At 33.9% G+C, this 18,881-nt stretch overlaps 2 protein-coding genes across 3 annotated transcripts in view; one reads left to right on the top strand and one right to left on the bottom strand.

Annotated features, from left to right (window-relative positions):
- Nucleotides 1-9,197: 9,197 nt before the first annotated feature.
- On the top strand, nt 9,198-10,302 carry PMCH (pro-melanin concentrating hormone). The gene is made up of 2 exons (XM_085228172.1): nt 9,198-9,437; nt 9,779-10,302. The coding sequence occupies exons 1-2, from the start codon at nt 9,198-9,200 to the stop codon at nt 10,022-10,024; spliced, it is 486 nt and encodes a 161-aa protein (XP_085084298.1). The 3' UTR covers nt 10,025-10,302.
- Nucleotides 10,303-10,307: 5 nt separating this feature from the next.
- PARPBP (PARP1 binding protein) overlaps nt 10,308-18,881 on the bottom strand; it is a 48,070-nt gene continuing 39,496 nt past the window's right edge. Inside the window, exons 10-11 of one of the 2 annotated variants that reach the window (XM_085228155.1) lie at nt 11,633-11,768; nt 10,308-10,982 (exon numbers count right to left, since the gene is read on the bottom strand). In XM_085228155.1, coding sequence (XP_085084281.1) covers nt 10,648-10,982; nt 11,633-11,768 — 471 coding nt within the window. In that variant the 3' untranslated portion in view covers nt 10,308-10,647. Of the gene's footprint in view, nt 10,983-11,617; nt 11,769-18,881 lie in introns of both variants that reach the window. The other variant, XM_010713484.4, reaches the window with a different exon arrangement.

An 18,881-nucleotide genomic window follows, 5' to 3' on the forward strand; every position in this document is an offset into this window, starting at 1 on the left:
TTGCTTGCACCTGTGCTTTTTGGGCCAGCCACCCCCTTCACCAGGTGCTCAGTTATCAGTTCAGGCTGTGACATAATAGTTCCCATACACTACTATTACTTAAAGGCCACACTATTAAAATTGTTTTTACTCATTTTTATATTCTGAAGAAAGCATTTTTGTTGAATATTCCAGATTTTTTGTTAGCCAATCTAATAATTCAGATAGACAATTCAAGTTGGAGTTGGATAAATGAATTAATGCTGAAGAAGATGTAAATTTAGCAACCATAAGATTACACTGAGATGTAAAAATGAATTGGGAATTGCAAATCACAAAATGGTTGAGGTTGGATGGGACCTCAGGCAGTCTTTTAGTCCAGCCCTCATCAAAGCAGGATCAGCTGCGGCCCATTGCTCAGGGTTTTGTCCTTTCAGACGTGAATACCTCCAAGACTGGAGATTCCACCATCTCTTTGTCCAAGCTATTCCAACAGTTAGTCACCACTCTTACATTATTTTTTTGTCTTATGCTTAAGTGCAATTTCTAGTGCACTACCCTGTGCCCCTTGACTCCTTTCAATTCACTGAAAAGCGAAAAGAGTCTAGCTCTGTCTTATTTACTACCTACTATTTCAAAATCACTGCAGCCAAGATCACCTCGACCTTCAGATGCAATTCTTCATTAGCAGCACTATGTCCACCACAGTGCTTCCCCTCCTCAGCTCATCAGGCACCTATCAAGAAGTTATTGCCAGTGCACTCCGAATATCTCCTGGACATATATTGCTGTGCTGTATTGGCCATCCAGTTGGCAGAAATTTATAGATTTTGCAATCTAATTCTACCTTAAAATCTGACTGTTCCTTGTCAGGAATTGCTTATTATCTTTCTGTCAAATTAAGGTTAGTAATTACAGGCAGTATCCCCGAATGGACAGGTAGTGATAACCAATTCTTGCTCATGACTGTGTATTTTTTATATCTTAGAAACTGCAAATCATCTTCCAGTTGAACTAACTCCTATTTTAGCAGTTCAGAAAAATATTGCATGGCTAGAAGTTTACTAAAAGTTAACTTGTAAACACGAAGACTGTTAAATGATTTGTGATTTTAGATTGTAACAATTTCTACCAGAATTGGTATGTGTATATGGTATTTCAGAAGACGAAATAATTTCCAGTTTATCTACTTTATTATCAAATATGTATGGTGGCTTATTCAAAATCAGAAGTGTTACATTCTATGTAATGATAACAATACTATATTAATTTAAAAAACATTCAGGAAGATTTTCTCCAAATTAAAAATTCAGTCAAGTGTAGATGAACAGGAAAACTTTTAAAAAATTATTGACATGTGACAAATGTGTGACTTATCGTAGGGAACCTGCTTTAGCAAGAGGTTGGACTTGATCTCAAGAGATCCCTTCCAACCACATAGTTCTGTGGTTCCGTGTAATTATGTGATAGAATAAAGCACACCAAAGCTATATATTCAAGAAAAGAAACACATTACTTTAGAAGCTGTATTTACACATAAATCCTCAAATTTAATGGTTTTCTCTTCTCTTCTAACATTACCAATTGAATAGCAGAACTTTTGGTCAACTTGCCTTTATCAGGCAGCTGCTGAACTTATTAACTGTAGGAATTCACAGTAATTTTGATAAGGCTAGAAAAAGGACTCTTCCTTTATGCACAAAAAGCAAGATACGGAAAAAACACTCAATCACATTACTGACAAGAGTCAGTAATTTAGACCGAATATTTAGTTTCAGGCCTTTCTCACCAGCTCATCTTGGTTTACTTTATATAAAGTAATGCTTCCTATTTATTTCCATGGAAACTATAACACATACAAAGGATGATATAACACTATTTGATAGAGCAAATTCTCAGCTACAAAACACTATTTTGCAACACAGACACCACCATTAGCTGTGCATTTTTTTTTTTGCCAGAGATGAACAAGAGCATTATTTATATTATAAACATGGAATGTTTATAATAATATGTATCACTGTCTAGAAAGTGGCTTGGCTTTCATGTTGCCGTCACCACTGCTGAAATGCATTACTGACAATCTCACCATGTTTACATCCTCTGTTTGGCCTCCATAAATGTTCAGCAAGCATCAATGAATGTCACTGGGTGCCATTTCTTTTTGCATGAAGGAATTCGATTCCACACATTCTCTTCATACACACTTCCGTGTCACATGCCATTTTATCAGAAAGCTCTACTGCTGCCATCTGTCACATAGCAACAAAATGTAATAAAATGTTTGTGAGAAGCTTCAACTCTACTGCCATACCACCAACATCCACTTCTGATGTTGCAGGCCAACATCATAAAATGGGAGGCAGCAGCCTTTGCATATTTTTTATGTATGTGATTTTATAGTTTTTGTAATAGAAAGCTTGTTTTGAAGGTTAAGCTGGTTTAAAGTGCAATGCAGTAAACAAATGATTCAACAGGCTGCATAAAGTACAACCTATCACTGAGTTCAGATCCCAAATGGAAGAACACTTGCAAATCATTATATATCCAGTAAGAATCACTGTACAGGTGAAGCAGCACCAAGACTTCCAGCCGAAGCTGTAATCTATGCCAGTTCTATTCTTTGTGCCTCATGTATAGTATAAAGAGCATGGAACCCTTGCTCCCTTCAGTGTCACTTACAATTCAGTGTCCATGGCAGGCAATGCCAGCAAAAAAATAAAAGAAAACAGAGTATGCTGTAGGGTGCACATTGATAACATCTCAGAGAATCAAATGTAACATCAGCGAGTAATTATTTGAATGTGAAACAATGCAGATTCAACTATGAATGGCTGACTGCATCTCCCAAAATAGTGAAACAGAGTAGATTCAGTTGCAAACCATACTTTTATCCAAAATTCAGGATCAAGTTGAAATAGTAATGTTTAGCAAAGATAATTGCAACAGTACATTTCCCTAAGACAGCTGATGTCACTTGCCTTTGGACAAAATGACCCTTAGAGTTCAAACAAACACTTAACGCAGAGATGTATTGAGATAACTATATTTATTTCTTGCAGGAAAATTAACCAGGTCTTATAAAATATAACTCTAGCTGAGGAAAATCTTCCACAGTTCTTCATCAATATTTTTATATTTCAATGACAACAATTCCAAATTCCATGAAAAAAACCCTTGATTGAAACAGCAGTAGTTCATAACTAGAAGAATATAATTTAAAAATAGGTTGGTTTCACTTTTGTTTAATTAAAGCTTTGTGCAATTCCTTATCTTGTGTCAGGAATCTTTGCAAACCTTGATGCTCACCTGTCCCATTAATGGAATGATGCTGCACTTAACAATCCAGCACTAGTGTTTATGGACTTGTTCAAAGCTTGGTGATAGCACTGGATAACATCAATCCACTCACCTGTATCGTCAATAATAAGGGAGCAGACATCTGCCAGAGTAATTTGGCTGACTCCGAAAGGCCCACATTTATGGGAATTACAAGGCATGCTGGCATGGAGGCACCTAATATGGACAGAAACTTGTGATTTCTCCTGGACTGATTCCAGTGGAATCTCCAGTGTGTCTGCCATTCTATGCAGTAACTCTTGGAAACTTCTATTTGGCTCTACTTTTGAGTATCAGTGTTAGTACAGTCTCATCTGCAGACGAAGGTAATAAGGTGTAGAAACTACGTGACTGAGAGACTGTGAGACATGCTTCAATCAGTGTTCATGTTTGGGATGAAAAGGGCCTGACTGTAATTGAGATAACAGAAACTGGTACGATTTGATCCTGTCTGGAGCAATTCCTAGATCATAAAGTGAATCCTAGATTTTGGATAGTAGTCATTAACAGTGGAATAATAACCTACTGCAGTAATGAGGACGTTACAAGTATTGTAAGGTTCTGGTTACAGTAGAGCTAGTAGCACATGAATGGATAAGGAATAAACATTTCTATCATTAGTATACTGGACTGGAATGGAAAACAGCAGACAGAAAACCAAGTGGGACCTTTGTAGGTTTTGAATTTCACTTCACAATAACAACACGAAAAGATATCTGATTCCTAATATCAGGACCCATCAGGAGACTCCCAAAAGCATGCCTTAAGTATGTGACTCAGCCTAACACATGAAAATTTTGAATGCATTTCCATGATCTTTTTAGGCATCACAACTTCTTGTAAACACCTCTGACCTTTGTCAGGAATTACTTACAAAATAGCACATCTCAAGAATGTACCTTGCATCCAAAGCACTGTAAAAATACTTTGTGGACTTGTAATGTTATTGCTTCACAAGCACCAAGATTCTTAAAACCTCTGCTGTTAGAAAAAAAAGTATTATTTGAAAAAAACATTCAGACAAAAATGGAATTCTCTTTTAAAGGGGAATAAAATTAATAAACTTACAAAAAAATATATTTTATCAATAATTATCACAATTGATAAAATTTTCAGATAACGAACAGCCAAGTGTTTGGATTTATTTATTTTTTTAAATAAAGTGCTGATTTACTACATGCCTGGTCTGTGAAAAGGGATTGTGGCAGAACTGGACTCACTCATCTTATAGCACCCACATGAGCAGTATGTCATCTCTCATCATGCAAACAGACTCAGAAGATTCTTTCAGCTCTCTGAATCACATGCATGGAACATAAATATGCCTTTACTAAAATTTACGGATAAGTAGAAGACCTGTGATGATATCAGTAGTAAAATTCTTTTACCTTAACTAGATTGCTTTCATACAAAGTTGGAAATAGAGGAACTGCTGCTGCTCTCAAATCCAAGCTATGGTCAGTCCTAGGATCACTGTATATCTATAGTACTTGCCACCCTTTATAGGACTTGATCCACTAATGGTGGATCAGCATTTTCATGAGGAAAAACTTCTAAAGAAATTCTCCTGCCTCAGTGATAGTTACACAAAACAAATGACTCACTTCAGCACTGTCAATACTCCATCAATGACGAAGAGTAGAAATTGCAGGAATTCTATTAAACTTAAATAGAATGGCAGCCTCTTGGCGTCTCCAAGACTCCATATATTCAAAGGTGGTTCAGAATCTCAGTTGCATCTCCTCTTTTTTGTGGTTTTCCTTACCTAAAATCTATTCACCTCTGTAAAGAAAAGGGGCTCGGTCTTCTTTAGACTTTTTATTATGCTTATAAGGAAGCTCCTTCTGTTGGTTGCTCATCCGCAATAAATTTGTGCACCAGGGACTTCTATCAGAAATATGGATACCCTCCATCAAAAAAGACCACTTCAAACATTTTAATAAAATAAGAATGTAAGTGCAAACATGGATATATGATTTTGCTTTATGAGGTACAGTTGGCCAAAGAGAAAACAAATAGTTTAAAAGGCATGCACAAAGCATGTGACCTTTTGAAAAAAATAAAAAGCAGAATTTTGTTTTTTATTTCCATGTGTACTTTGTGCTAAAGGTTTAAGTAAATTATGTAAGAAGTAATAGAACTCTAGATGCTTCTGATTATAATGAAAGGCATATTGGTCATTGTGTCTTTTCTTCCAAATTTCAGGATGTGGAAACCACCACTGCGCACACTCTTGTCCTGGTGTACCTCTAAACAAATTTTAATTGAAAAAAATACTCATTCTCATAGTAAAGGTTTGTGAGAAAACCTAAAAATATACACACAGCATTGACTCCTAGTGGCACACCTGCTAAGTCCAGCAGAATGACTTTGAAAAGCCGAAGTTTGGTCATTGGACTCACTGAGACACAATTTAGGGGTTAAAATTGAAGTTATTTGCTATCATCAAATAAAATCATAGAATCATAGAATGGTTTGGGGTGGAAGGGACCTTTAAATCATGTAGTTCCAATCCCTCTGCTATAGGGAGGGACACATCCCTCTTGACCAGGTTGTCAAAGCCCCATCCAGCCTGGCTATGAATGCTTCCAGGGAGGGGCCATCCACTGCCAATCTGGGCAACCTGTTCCAGTGTCTCACCACCTGCACAGTAAAGAATTTTTTCCTGATATCTAGTCTAATAAATAAATAATAATAATAATAATAATAATAATAATAATAATTTAAAAAAGAAGAATCACAAACCTGAAGAATTTTGTACGATATATCAACTTAAACTTTAGTCATGGAGAGGCTGTATTTTACATCACTTTACTAAGATTGAAAGTTAAAAAACTCAAATCCATATCTTCTTGCTAAGGTAAAGATCACAGGATCAAATAGACTATAGCTAACATTTAGAAGATCAGAGCAACTGGAATTAGTTACGGGGAAAAAGCAACACAGAAAGCAGTCCTTTCTGCTGAAAGAAATTCTGAATAAAGTAAGCACCTATACAAAAACATGCTGATGAGCAATAGTTCATGTCGATTTGTCAACAAGTTGTCAACAACTCTGACATGCATATATGTTGTGAACATAGAAAAATAGGAGATACAATTCTTGATGTATGTGTTCATGTTGTTTCTTACAATATGGAACATAAAATAGCTAGTAAGTAATGGTTCATATGATCACTAGCAGCAACTCTGTGCATAGATATATCACTGCCAAAACAGGCATTTAATTTAAAATGTCACAGATACCAATTTGGTGTTGATTTTTTTTTAATTGTGTTTTGTTTTGTTTTGTTGTGGTTTATTTTATGGGCTTGTCTGGTTTTAAATCTAAAATATTTAGTTACTTATCATGATAAGAAAATTATTATGTTACTCAGAACTACCCAAATATTTCAATTACCTTAATTGGTCACATGAATATAAATACAAGTTTTGTCTTTGTTTTGTTTTTTTGTGGTTTCTTTCTTCTCCACTTCTGGAGGATCACACAAATGAACAAGTGCATTATGAAGGGTTTATGTTTTTAAACTCTCAGTTAAAATGATAGATATTTTCTAAATGCACTCAAAAGGGCTGCAAAACAACTAATTTTTTATTTTTTATTTTTTATTTTTCTGGTCTAAAATAAACATTACAAAGTCCAAATTAAAATAGAAAGCCACCTTTTAAACCGAAAGTAGTATCTTACTGGGCAAATCAACACTGACCTTGTATTTTTGTGCTATTCTAAAATTCAGTAAAATTATTTTTTAAGATTGTTTAAATACTATCTTGCATTACGAAGCTTTTCAGTTCTGATACTAGTTTAAAAAAAAAGAGATCTGACTTTATACCTATTATTTATTGCTCAATATTTAATACTAAGTATTAGGCTCAAAAGCTCAAACGTGACAATTATTCACATATGAGTATGGGACAAATTCCTTCTGATGACTCTTCATACACAAATCTTGCAAAAATGTGCTAGTTAGATGCTAGGTTAGTCTTCAGACCTTTAGTATTCAGTTAATTATCTTTGTATAAAAGGCTGATATTGCTTAATTCACTTTTTTTTTTTTTTAAATCCATTCACATAGTTCTTTCTATTCCATACTCCCTTATCGCTTCTTTTACTTGCAACAATGGAAAAAAGTTTCATGCAGACTTTGGTTTTAAGACATTAACAGGCAGGATTACTTAAGGGTAATCACAAAAAGCTAAAGGTTGGACAGAACTTCTGGAAGTCACTTATCTAACCTCCCTGCTCAAGTTACATTAGGCTGCCTTGGGCTCATTCAGGCAGTTTTGACAGTAAATAAGTGCTTCCTAATATTCAGATGGAACATCCTATGTTCTAGTTTGTGCCTCTGTCTCTTGTCCTGGCTCTGTCATCATTGCAACTCTCATTTCAGGTATTGATGCACAGTCCTTAGTCTTCTCCTCTCTAGGCCGAAGTGTCTCAGCTCTCTCAGCCTCTCCTCACAGGACAGGTGCATCAGTAACCTCATCTTGGTGGCCATTTGTTGGACCTTTTTCCAGTATGTCTATGTCTCTCTGGTACTTGTGGGAAGAGGTGGGGGGAGAACTGGGCACAGAACTTCAGATGCAGCCTTACAAATGCTGAGCAGAGCAGAAGGATAATCTCTTCTGACCTTCTGGCAATGCTCTCTAGCTGGGTGGCGTCCCAGCATGTATCAGTGCTTAGAGTTGCTCTAAACCTTGCAGGATTCTACACCCTTTTGACCTTCATGACACTCAACTTAGCCTACCTCCACAGGTCCCTCTAGGTAGCAGCAGGTGAGTCAGCCACTATCCCAGCCACAAATTTACCAAGTGCACTTCACCCATCATCCAGATCATTAAACAGGACTGCACCCATTATTGATCCTTGGGGTACTCCAGTCACTACCAGCCTCCAACTGGGAGACTTAGCACCAACTCTAACCCTAACCTTCTCATTTTTTTTTATCAATTTCCTATTAGTTTGCTTTACTTAGGATGATATTTGGTTCTATGCCCCACCCTAAAGGTTAAAATAAGCATGAATTTATGGGATGGCACATAGTCATTGAATAGATCTTTTCTGTCATTGACATTAAGAGATTACTTAAATCCACATTTGCTTTCCAGATGAAGTAAAAAATATTATACACAAATTCCTGCCTTTTTTTCCACAGAATAGTAGACAGACCTCAAATATATGTATTTGTTAATTTAAAAATGAAATTTCACTTTCTTTCTACTTTCCTAGCAAGTGTATCTGACTATTTTGTATTTGTTTGGGAAATGTTCATTTTCAAAAAGAAAATACAGAAAATCACTTAAGTATTAAAAATTATTTCTTACCTGAGTTCTTTGACTGATTAAAGATAACAGACAAATTAGTTACTTCAACATAAACACAGTAGCAGTCTAAGATATTGTTAAATTTCAAGTTTTTCAACTCTCTCGTAAGTCGCTTTTGATTAAAGACTATGATAAGTCACACCATCACAAAAGTCCTGCTTATTATGTAAATTAGTTCCTTTTCACAAGTCGCCTTAAATGAATGTGAAGCTTATTAAACACCACAAATGGACATCACTGTTTTGTTTGAGCTTTGCTATAATGATGCTCCAAAGGAGCTATCTTGCTGTTCTAAAAAGATTGAAAGAAAAAAATTATCCAAGCTAAAGAAATGTTTAAGTAGTTCTAAACAATAGATGGGATTAGAAGGCTTATACAAAGCCTTATCCTTAATGTGACTCATTTAAAAGACTGAACTCATCACTCACTGAAGTAGTTTCCATTCAGTCTGTAAAATATATAAAGTGGCACAGATAGAGAACATGTTAATTTACACCTGAAAAGCTTAGAGTTTGAAAACTGCTTACCTTACACGAAAGCATTAAGTAATTAAGAATGTGTTTCTCATCATATATGTTAATACTTTCTCTTTTTTCTCAAGGTTTTCTAATCTCAGTTTCAAAATCTCTGCAAAAAGCAGAAGATGAAGATATGTTGCTAACTGCATTCAACTTAGGAAAAACCCTTCGAAATGGAGATAGAACTGAAAAGAGAGGATCAATGCCTTTGCTGAAACGTTATAAGATTGAGGAAAGCTTCTTGGATGAAGACGATGACAGAAAATTAAAGTTTTTTGTGAGTTTTCAGTTTTGCATTTTTTTAATTGCTGAAGTGTTAAATTGAAATTCTTTTTATAGCCGTTTAGAAGACAAGGAATTTAAAGTAATGACTTGTTGGGTACAGGAAAAAAATCAGTTTAGGATTGAATGAAATTTTCTACCATAATTTCCTCTTTGAATTTTCTAATTTCCAGTTTTTAAATGTTTAATCTGGGCAGTTAAATTAAAAGAAAAAATGAAAAATAAAAAATAATTTAAATAGAAACAAAAATTGTGGGGGAAGAGCCTATGTTTCAGCATGTCTCTTGTTTTTTTTTTAAAGGTAAACTGATAGTCCTGTTTTTCTTCTTAAAACAGGACACTGATTCCAGACATGATTTCTTAAATCATGGTGTACCTATCAGTGCAGGCAGAAAGCAACTACCTTATCTTGCACTGAAGGGAGCCATTGCTTTTCCAGCTGACACTGAAATTCAGAATATTGAATCAGTACAGGAAAGAGAGACAGTGGAAGAAGAAAATTCAGCTAAATTCCCCATAGGAAGAAGAGATTTTGACAGTAAGTACATTTTATTTTTTTCTCTCTTCATTTTTTTAGATTAATTCTGATAAGGTATACTTCAGTGTCTCTGAAACTATTTCTTAAAAGCACAGTTAGAAACTCCAATATCTGGGATTTGTTAGTGCTATTTAAATCCTGCATTTCCAACTTGCCTCTACTGTAAACAGTCTGGGGGCTGGGGGTGTAGGCATTTGTAGGCCATACAGAATTCTAGTTCTTTGCTATTTTAAACTTGTGCTTTATATTCCTGTAGTGCTCAGATGCATGCTGGGAAGAGTCTATCGACCTTGTTGGCAAGTCTGAAAACTACTGGCTCACAGCACCTTCTTTGAAAAAGATTAAACATTTTATTATGAGTAATATGATTGGAAGATATTTGTGTCTTAGTATTGCTATACATATGCATCTAACATTATTTTCACATTGCAATGTTGAGAGAAGCATAATTCATTACCAAAACAGAGCATAGTTGTAAATACTGATGTATTCTTATCAAAAATAAAAGATACCTGCATAATCAGACTTGTAAGTATTTGTCTAATTATACACACAAGCTATTTTCATTTATTTGAGTATGAAGAAAAGCAAATCATGAATTTCACCTTTTTCTCACAAAATCTTACTTCTGAAGTACTCAACAGACAATGCAGGTAAAAATAAAAAGTTACAGTTTAAAAAATTGAGTTAATTTTGCCTGACCAACAATCAATTTATTCTTGCTTGCAGTTCTGTTGTTCTTTCTTTTTCCATCAATTTTGCTGTCCAATTCCTTCTGAAGGTTGTTTGAAGTCTTACGTTTCTTAGCATTTTTTGGCAAAGATGTTTCACTTTCCTCATCATAGATAACTTTGTCATTATTCAAATCCATCTGTTCATTCTTGGAGTTCTTGTTTCTTGGCTGACAACTCAATTTCCCCATTTCTCCATAATTTCTATTCTGATGAACATTTTCAGAAATAGTTCCAAGCACTGGTATGTCAAGACATGAATTCATACCTTCTGTCATGTGAGAATATCAAAAACATATGTGAAGAAATAGAAGTTACCTGGGTTTATTCATCTGTTTTCTATCAGGACTATCATGTGAATTTTTATCAAAACACTTGCTTTATAAAGCAGAACAAAACTATTCTGGTCACTGCATTTGCTACATATTAAGTATGCTGATATTTTAAAATTACATTGCTCAAAAATAAGTTAAGGAAACTAAATTAGGGAAATGAATTTAAAGCTTTGAAATATTAGAAAATATGCATAAAGGATTTAGAATATATATATATATGACATAGCTTATGGAGGAATAACCCAAACGATTATTTTCTTAATGATAAAGATATGAATTTCAGTTAGCTTGCTTATGTCAAATAAGAAGTAACATTACACAAAATTAATCACTTTTTTTTTTACCTTAAAATAACATCTATACATGTGTTTCAAACAAATTTGAGTTTTTAAAATATTAGCATTAAAATTTCAATGCAAAGGCATTTAGCTGGTCACAGTATATATAAAGCAATGAGACATCTATTTTTTTCATGAAAATGTATCTATACATGAATTTTACTAAAGCTTTCTTTGATAACACTTGAAAAATTAGATATCACATTCACATATTCAATTCTACTGTGGCTTACCTGTGAAATATTTACCTTGTAAATGTTGCTTTGGTGCAGGATGTATGCAGGCTGGCATTTGGCTACTGCTGAGGAAGTACTGATCCCTTATTTTACTCAGCTCATTTTTGTATGTACATGCAAACTGAGATTTGATTGAAGATTGCTCCATCTACCAATAATAATTTGTGTTAGCTTTACTTACAGAAGTAAAATACAACACCTGCAAGGCTAGTAAAATATTAAGTTTCCATTCTGTTATCTCAAAAGTTTTACTAAAAAATGAGAATACTCACATAAAAAAATTGATATGAAGTATTCAAAATATACAAAAGTATACAAAATATACAAGTTTTCAAGAATACTTACAGCAATAATAGCGAAACACTGAAAAAGTAATATAGTCTTCAACATATTTATGTCTATAACTTCTATATAAAATATTATTTCAGATCTCTCTATGTTAACCTTCAGATTTTGCAATTAATCTCAAAATATAGGCATACTGAACACTGATGTCAAGAGCCACATTTGTCAAAACATGCATAGCCTCCATTGCCAAAAAGCTACAATGGTGAAGAACACTACTGTATCTGGTTCTCTATGTTCATCGCCCTCTCCTAGTTTTGGAAGGAGATAATGTAGTCTTATAGCACAGACAAATCAAAATATGTAGTTCAACTACAAAAATTATGTGAAAATTTTAATATAGTCAATATAATTATATTTACTGGAGTTGGTGATTCCAGGTCAAGCTTCTTCAGTTTACCCTTAGGCTACAGTTTCTCTGACTATCACTTATTCTAATTCCAGGGTCAAACTTCATACGTGCTGACCAATTCATCAGAAATGGTATGGAGTCTGCAAGACAATTTGTGCCCTCACATCCTTTTGAAAGTCTATTAAATTATTTAAAATATATTGAAAGGTATAGCAGGGGTTGGGATTTCCTGCTAATAAATCTGTTAAAATGTCACAGGTGAATTCTAATAAATATGAGCTGAATGAGAAATGCTGTGCAAACATAAGCAAAAAGAAAATACAATAAACATTGTCACAAAATAAATACTGTTTTTTTTTTGTTTGTTTGTTTGTTTGTTTTAGTTGGTTTTGTTGAGTAAGAGGTTTGCAGACACTTTTAGGATTTAAAAGTTTGCATTATACTTTCTTTCTATGCACAAGCAAGTTTAAATATTATATTTCCAGGATTTCACTTCTATAGATTATTTTGTTCCAATTCAAACTTTCAAATTCAAACAGAATAACAGAAAAGAATACATGGCTGGAAACCTCATTTCACAGGGGTTGCAAAATTCAGTCACAGTTTATACCACTTTCATCACACGCTGCTTTCATCCACATAAACTAATACACTCCAGCTTTTAGAGGTAGCCTAAGTATCTGCATGATATTGCAATTGATCAGGTGAATATATTTGCTATCTTTTATTTACATAAACATGGGTAATTCTTACTTAATGTGCCCATATCCATATAGTCTCACTTAAAGATTCATTATAGTCTTCTCCATGTGCTACAGGGGAATTTCTGCTCCAGCATCCAGAGCACCTCATACCCCTCTTCACTGACTTTGGTGTTTGCAGAGATGTTTCTCTCATTTTTCTCATTCACTTCTTACAGCTACCACACTTATCCTTTCTTAAATATGTTACCACAGAACTATCACCAGCATCACTGATGAGGTCAGTATTGACCAGTGTTGGTCTCTTTTAGAATTGACTCTGCCCAGCATGCGGGCAGCTCCTGATCTCTTCTCATAGAGGTTACCTGTAGCCCAGCTGCTACACAAAACTTGCCATACAAACCCAGTAGAGAAGGATGAAACTATAGCCAAAGACTCAGAATAAGTATTTGAAACTGCAGAAAATGCATGACTAATCTTGTTTAACTAAATGTAACATCCTATTTATATAATGTTCAGAACATACATGGCTTAATTTTTTTTAGTTTAGTATTACTGTATTATTATGCTTCCTGGTTTTGATGTTTTTGCAATGCTTCATCATAGTCCTTTAAAATTCACTTGATCCTCAACTTTTTATTGATATGATACACATTATGCTGCAATAACCTGCACACAAAATGCTATCACATTCATATTGCAAGAGGCGAATAAGATGCATTTTGTACTGAGCTAATGAAGATATAATAAATACAGCACCAAAAAAGCCCATCAAGCAGTCAAGAAAGCTTGATAGTTAACATTCTATAAACAATGAATTATTTTTTGGACATTAGGGTTTTTTTTTTACCACACCCGCAAGACATTTAATGAACCTAATTTTGAGGGATAGAATATGCGGAATCAAAGGACCAAATACTGAAAAAAATTCACAAATTCATCTGTCTGTATTTCAACTGCACTGAAGCATTAAATATGCCTTAAAATTTTGTGCCACATCACATGCTACTTAGCCATTTAAAAGCAGTACATAAAACTCTACCAAATAGAACTGTTTCAGTTGATCCTATTACTAAGCTAGAAGGTATATATGAATCAAGATTGCAAAACTAGACTTCTTGAAGTAAACTTCCCCGCTTGTGTAGGAATATAAACTTGCTAGTACAACAACTGTACTACACTGAGTTAGCAACAAGAAAATTTTAATAACCCAAAGGCAGAACAAAACAGTGAGTTTACAGTTGAATCAAAAAGAAAAGGTCTTCCGGAATGTTCCTTTAAAAAAAAAGACTAATTTCAAATTTGATTGAGTAACACATAATAAAGGCTTCAACAAATGGAATACTCTTCGAAATGAGCGGTTTTGTACATTAAATTCCCCAAACTCCGCTGCTTTGAGGGAATCCACATCACCAATCCAATAACCAACCACTCTCTGAAAGCGAAAAGACGTTGGGAATTCAACTTCCTAAGCAAGTATCTGCGCATAAGTAGTGTGAAATGAATTCAGGCTTGCTGTCCCTGTTCCTCTTCACAAGCAAGAGGGATATTGCTGTTACGCCTATACGTAGAAAAAAATTCTGCTGAATTTCAGATATAGGGGTTTACTGTTACTATTGTTTAGCTGGAAGAAACTACAACAGCATATAAGACATCCCGTATTTAGCACATGTAGATCAGATAGTACAAACAGAATATGTAGAATATTCTCCCACCTTAACTTCTGTACTTAAAGATTTTCAGTTCATTGAGATGCCAATATAAAACATTCACAGTTATGCAAAAAATTAATGGTGCGTGGTCTATTTATTTCTAAAAGTTAGTTGATAATCTATTCCAGACCTCCTTCCACCATATGCAGTCAGTACTGCCAATACTTAGTCAGTAAGAATGTTGAGATTTGGGTTTTATACGCTGGAATAGCTTAATAGAATTTGAAAACCTACATCAGTAACAACAAACATATGTTTTTATTTTCCAGCCAAACAATTAGAATACTATTTGGAAAAGGAAGAGAGAGATAAAAAGTAGAGAAAAATGTATTCTCTGCATCTTTACTTGTTTTCTTTCAGAAAATGTAGTAAAGGTAAGTTGAAAGAAAGGAAGTGTTAAGGGAAGAGAAAGAAAATATTAAAAAAAAACAGTAAACACCATCATCAAAATAAGGCATCATGTTATTCAACCACAAAAAAACCATCTTGACTAATAGCTCAGGTAACAGCAAGCGTTTATTTTACCAAATCTGACCATTTTTTTTTAGCATGACATTGTACCAATCTTTGCTACCCTAAATTAACTTACGACTATTTTGAAGATATTCAGCTACAAATTATCACATAATGATTTCAAGAGTGCTCATAATTCACAGCTAGGGATCCTCATAAAGTTTTTCAGGGGTCTTGTAGTAATTATAATGGTATTTCCCCCAGAAGTATAGTTTATCAAGTATCTGATTAAGAAAAATAGCCTGTCTTTAGATCTTTTATTGGACATAATCTATATCTCCCCTTCCTTTTTCTCCTTCAGGTATTCATTTTTTAACACATTTCATAACCTAAACTACTAATCAATTTACATTCCATAATTACATTCCAGTCAGAAATTTTATTTTTACAATAGATAATACGTCTGCCTGAGGTGGATTATTTTCTCTATTGCTATGCCTTTTCTACCCATAGTTACAATGGGCATGCAGAAAACTCTTGATAACTTCCTGTTGACAGTTTTCCAAGTTACAATTTATTTGTACTGGAATCACAAACAGGCAAAACAATTTTCTCAAGTAACAGCATTTAGGGAACTAAGCAGTGAAAAATAACATTAGTGCTTGAATCTAAAAATTAAATCACTTTGTATAGGCATGAACAAATCACATGAGAAAGGCAGCCTGGAATTGTTTGCTTTGTAGAGTTTTTTTCCTTGGGAGGATTTCTATACACAGTGAAATTACAATGAATATCAAACATGCCAACATTTGTTAGAGTTTTATTCAGCCACAGATTGTTTTAAAACTAAAACTACAGTTATGTTCCCAATTGGAGGAAAACAGCGTTTCAGATAGGAAAGGTTCTCTCCTGTTACATTAAAAAAAAAAAAATAAGATGCCAAACTACTGAAAGTTCTTGCAGCTGTCATGGAGTAAATGTGTTAAAAATGTAGCAGGATTTTTAACACAATGCATTAAAGGCTGAAACAATCTTTACTTTCCAAAATAATATAAAAATATGCTACTCTTTCACATACTGTATGCTTATGGCCTAATAACTTTTGTTCCTTCCTTCATAATTGCTAATGTTCACACCCAAAGTCATTAGTTCCATCCAGTAAAATGTTTTACTTACAACTTGAAACATCAGTTTATCTTTTGAGGTGCAGAGGAAAAATTAAATCTTTATTATGCAATCTGTTTATTACCCTAAATAGATCTTTAACCTAATCAAAGGAGGTGATCACTACAATCACTCCATTCCTCTCACACAAAAGTAATTACTACTTAAATAATCCCATTGCATTCAACAAAATTAATTGTTAAATAGTGGGATTTAAAATTAATGTAAGTATAATCCAAAGTACCAGACATAAGGTTGGAATAACTTGTTTTAGATAAAGTAACTCTCTCTTGTCTAGTTAAATGGTCTATTTTCTTTTATGAAGCAGAAACTGAATGAAAGAAAAACTGGCTGCAAGAGACATAATTGAATAGATATTCTGTGGACCTTTCTGAATTAAGGATTTTTTCCATAAAATACCACTTGCCATTAAGATACTTCCCTTTAACATTGGATAGAAAATTTGAAACACAGCTCATTTCTTAATCACCGCCCATTGGAAGATGAAATTGAATTTCTCATTATTATTATGACTTGTTTCTGCTGGAGAGAACGAAAAGGTGCAACATACTAGATCTCCAAACTTCTTCCTCTTCAAGGAACTGAGCACTAGCATTGCTTTCTAACAAATGCCTTAATAGTTAGGGAATATTTTTGCATCTATTCTAGTATCTAATGAGGATTGCAAGAGAAAATATTTCCTCTTCACTGTTGCCAGGAACTGATTTTGGGAAAACGGAAATACTCATTGAGTTACCTTATTTTTAAACATATTACAATTCATAGCTACCTGCTTACTTTTCCCACTTTCTTTATTCTTAGATACAAAACACATGTGCATCACATTGTGCTCCAGGTTTAAATACTGATCTGTTGTTCTTTGCAATTCTGCAGATACAAAAAGTCAATTCCTATTATGGAAGGAGGGGATATCATTTTTATTTTTATTGTTGCTACTTTTAATTTAGTGAAATGTCCCTTTTTCCCATTGCTTACTGGATTTTCCCAAAATTCCTTATTCAACATACAATTAATGATGGGGCTCAGCATATAACTAAGCTACTCGTCACTTTCCCTCTCAAATATCACAGTAAAGAAAACTTTTATTGCAAACTATTACAAATCCAAATGGCTGATGGTGAGTTAACACTGCAGGTTAACAATCTAACCATGTCAAAAGAGGCAGTGTGAAACAGAGCCCTCACGACAATTTTATGGAAATAATGCTACCATCACATATGAAATTTCTCAGAAGAATCAGTGACATTGAAAAGGACCATCGTATTTCTACTGTATAATTCAGAATATATGCACATTATTTCTTGTGAGTCAATTTTGAAATCTGTGCATTATGCATAGCAAAATTTACAAGTACAGATTTTAGAGGCAACCTGTAAATTATTATTTCATATGACAATTTTGTAATGTGAAAACTGATATTCAGTATAAGAAGGTGATAAACACTAATACAGCACTTGAGATCTATGGTCAGGGACAAGGAATTCATTGTACTATATGTTGCACAGTAAGGACAGAACAAAAAATATTTCTATCAAGGGACATTACAATCTGAGACAAGAAATATATGGATTCATAGGGAAAGGAATCCAAATTAGTCATTGTAATGGGCATCCACCTCAATACATAAAAATGCTAAATTTTGAGGAGAGATTGATTTAAAGGTACTGAAAAAGCTTTTAAAAAAGGATAACGAGTTCTGCAGATACCCATAGGAAATATCTTCAGCTATAAGAAATAGTATAAAGCAAAAAAATTGAAAGAACTAGACTGAAAATTAGCAAAACAACAATGAAAATTGGTATTGTAGGCTGAATGTAACTAAGAACGTGTATCTCAGAGCAGTAAATTAGAAATAATCAATGTGGCTAAACATAGGTTAAAACAAGTAGTTTGTATCTACTACAACTTCAAGGAGTAGATTGATATGCAAACAGAAGAATGGCATTTACCTTCTAAACGCTTTGCTGTTCAATAGCTGTCAGTCTCGGTGAAGATAGGCTAAATCTGCATATATATCATCTACCAAGTCCATGAAAAATATACCACTGTGATCGAAAAGCAAGCTGAATCTTTCAAGATTTATAGTCAAGTTGACATACGGCTAAAGAAGAATATATTCTACAGTTGCTATGATGCAAAAAAGTAGCAGATAGTGTACTATCCTTAAAGGTAAATATATTAAGACAGACAGACATATACTTAAAAGAAGTTTCTTATAGAAGAAGTTACAAAAATTGCTAGTTTTGACAAAAGAGATACTTAGGTTACATATAGATTTATAAATTATTCATACATGGCTGATAGCTGAACTTGTTTGTAGATGTATTCCTCCACAAAGAAGGTACAGAAAAAGAAGGAAAGATACGATCCCAAATGTCTTCTAAGTACGAAAAGAAAGGGGGGAAAAAACACAAAAGAAACACTGTAGAAATTGTAAGAAAGGCTACCGAGAACAGACAAAAGAAGAATAAAAAAGAAAATCTAGATCTTCTGTGAGAGAATGAAGATCAAAG

Source organism: Meleagris gallopavo, chromosome 1 (assembly GCF_905368555.1).
Source record: "Meleagris gallopavo chromosome 1, MGAL_WU_HG_1.1, whole genome shotgun sequence".
Classification (NCBI taxonomy): domain Eukaryota; kingdom Metazoa; phylum Chordata; class Aves; order Galliformes; family Phasianidae; genus Meleagris; species Meleagris gallopavo.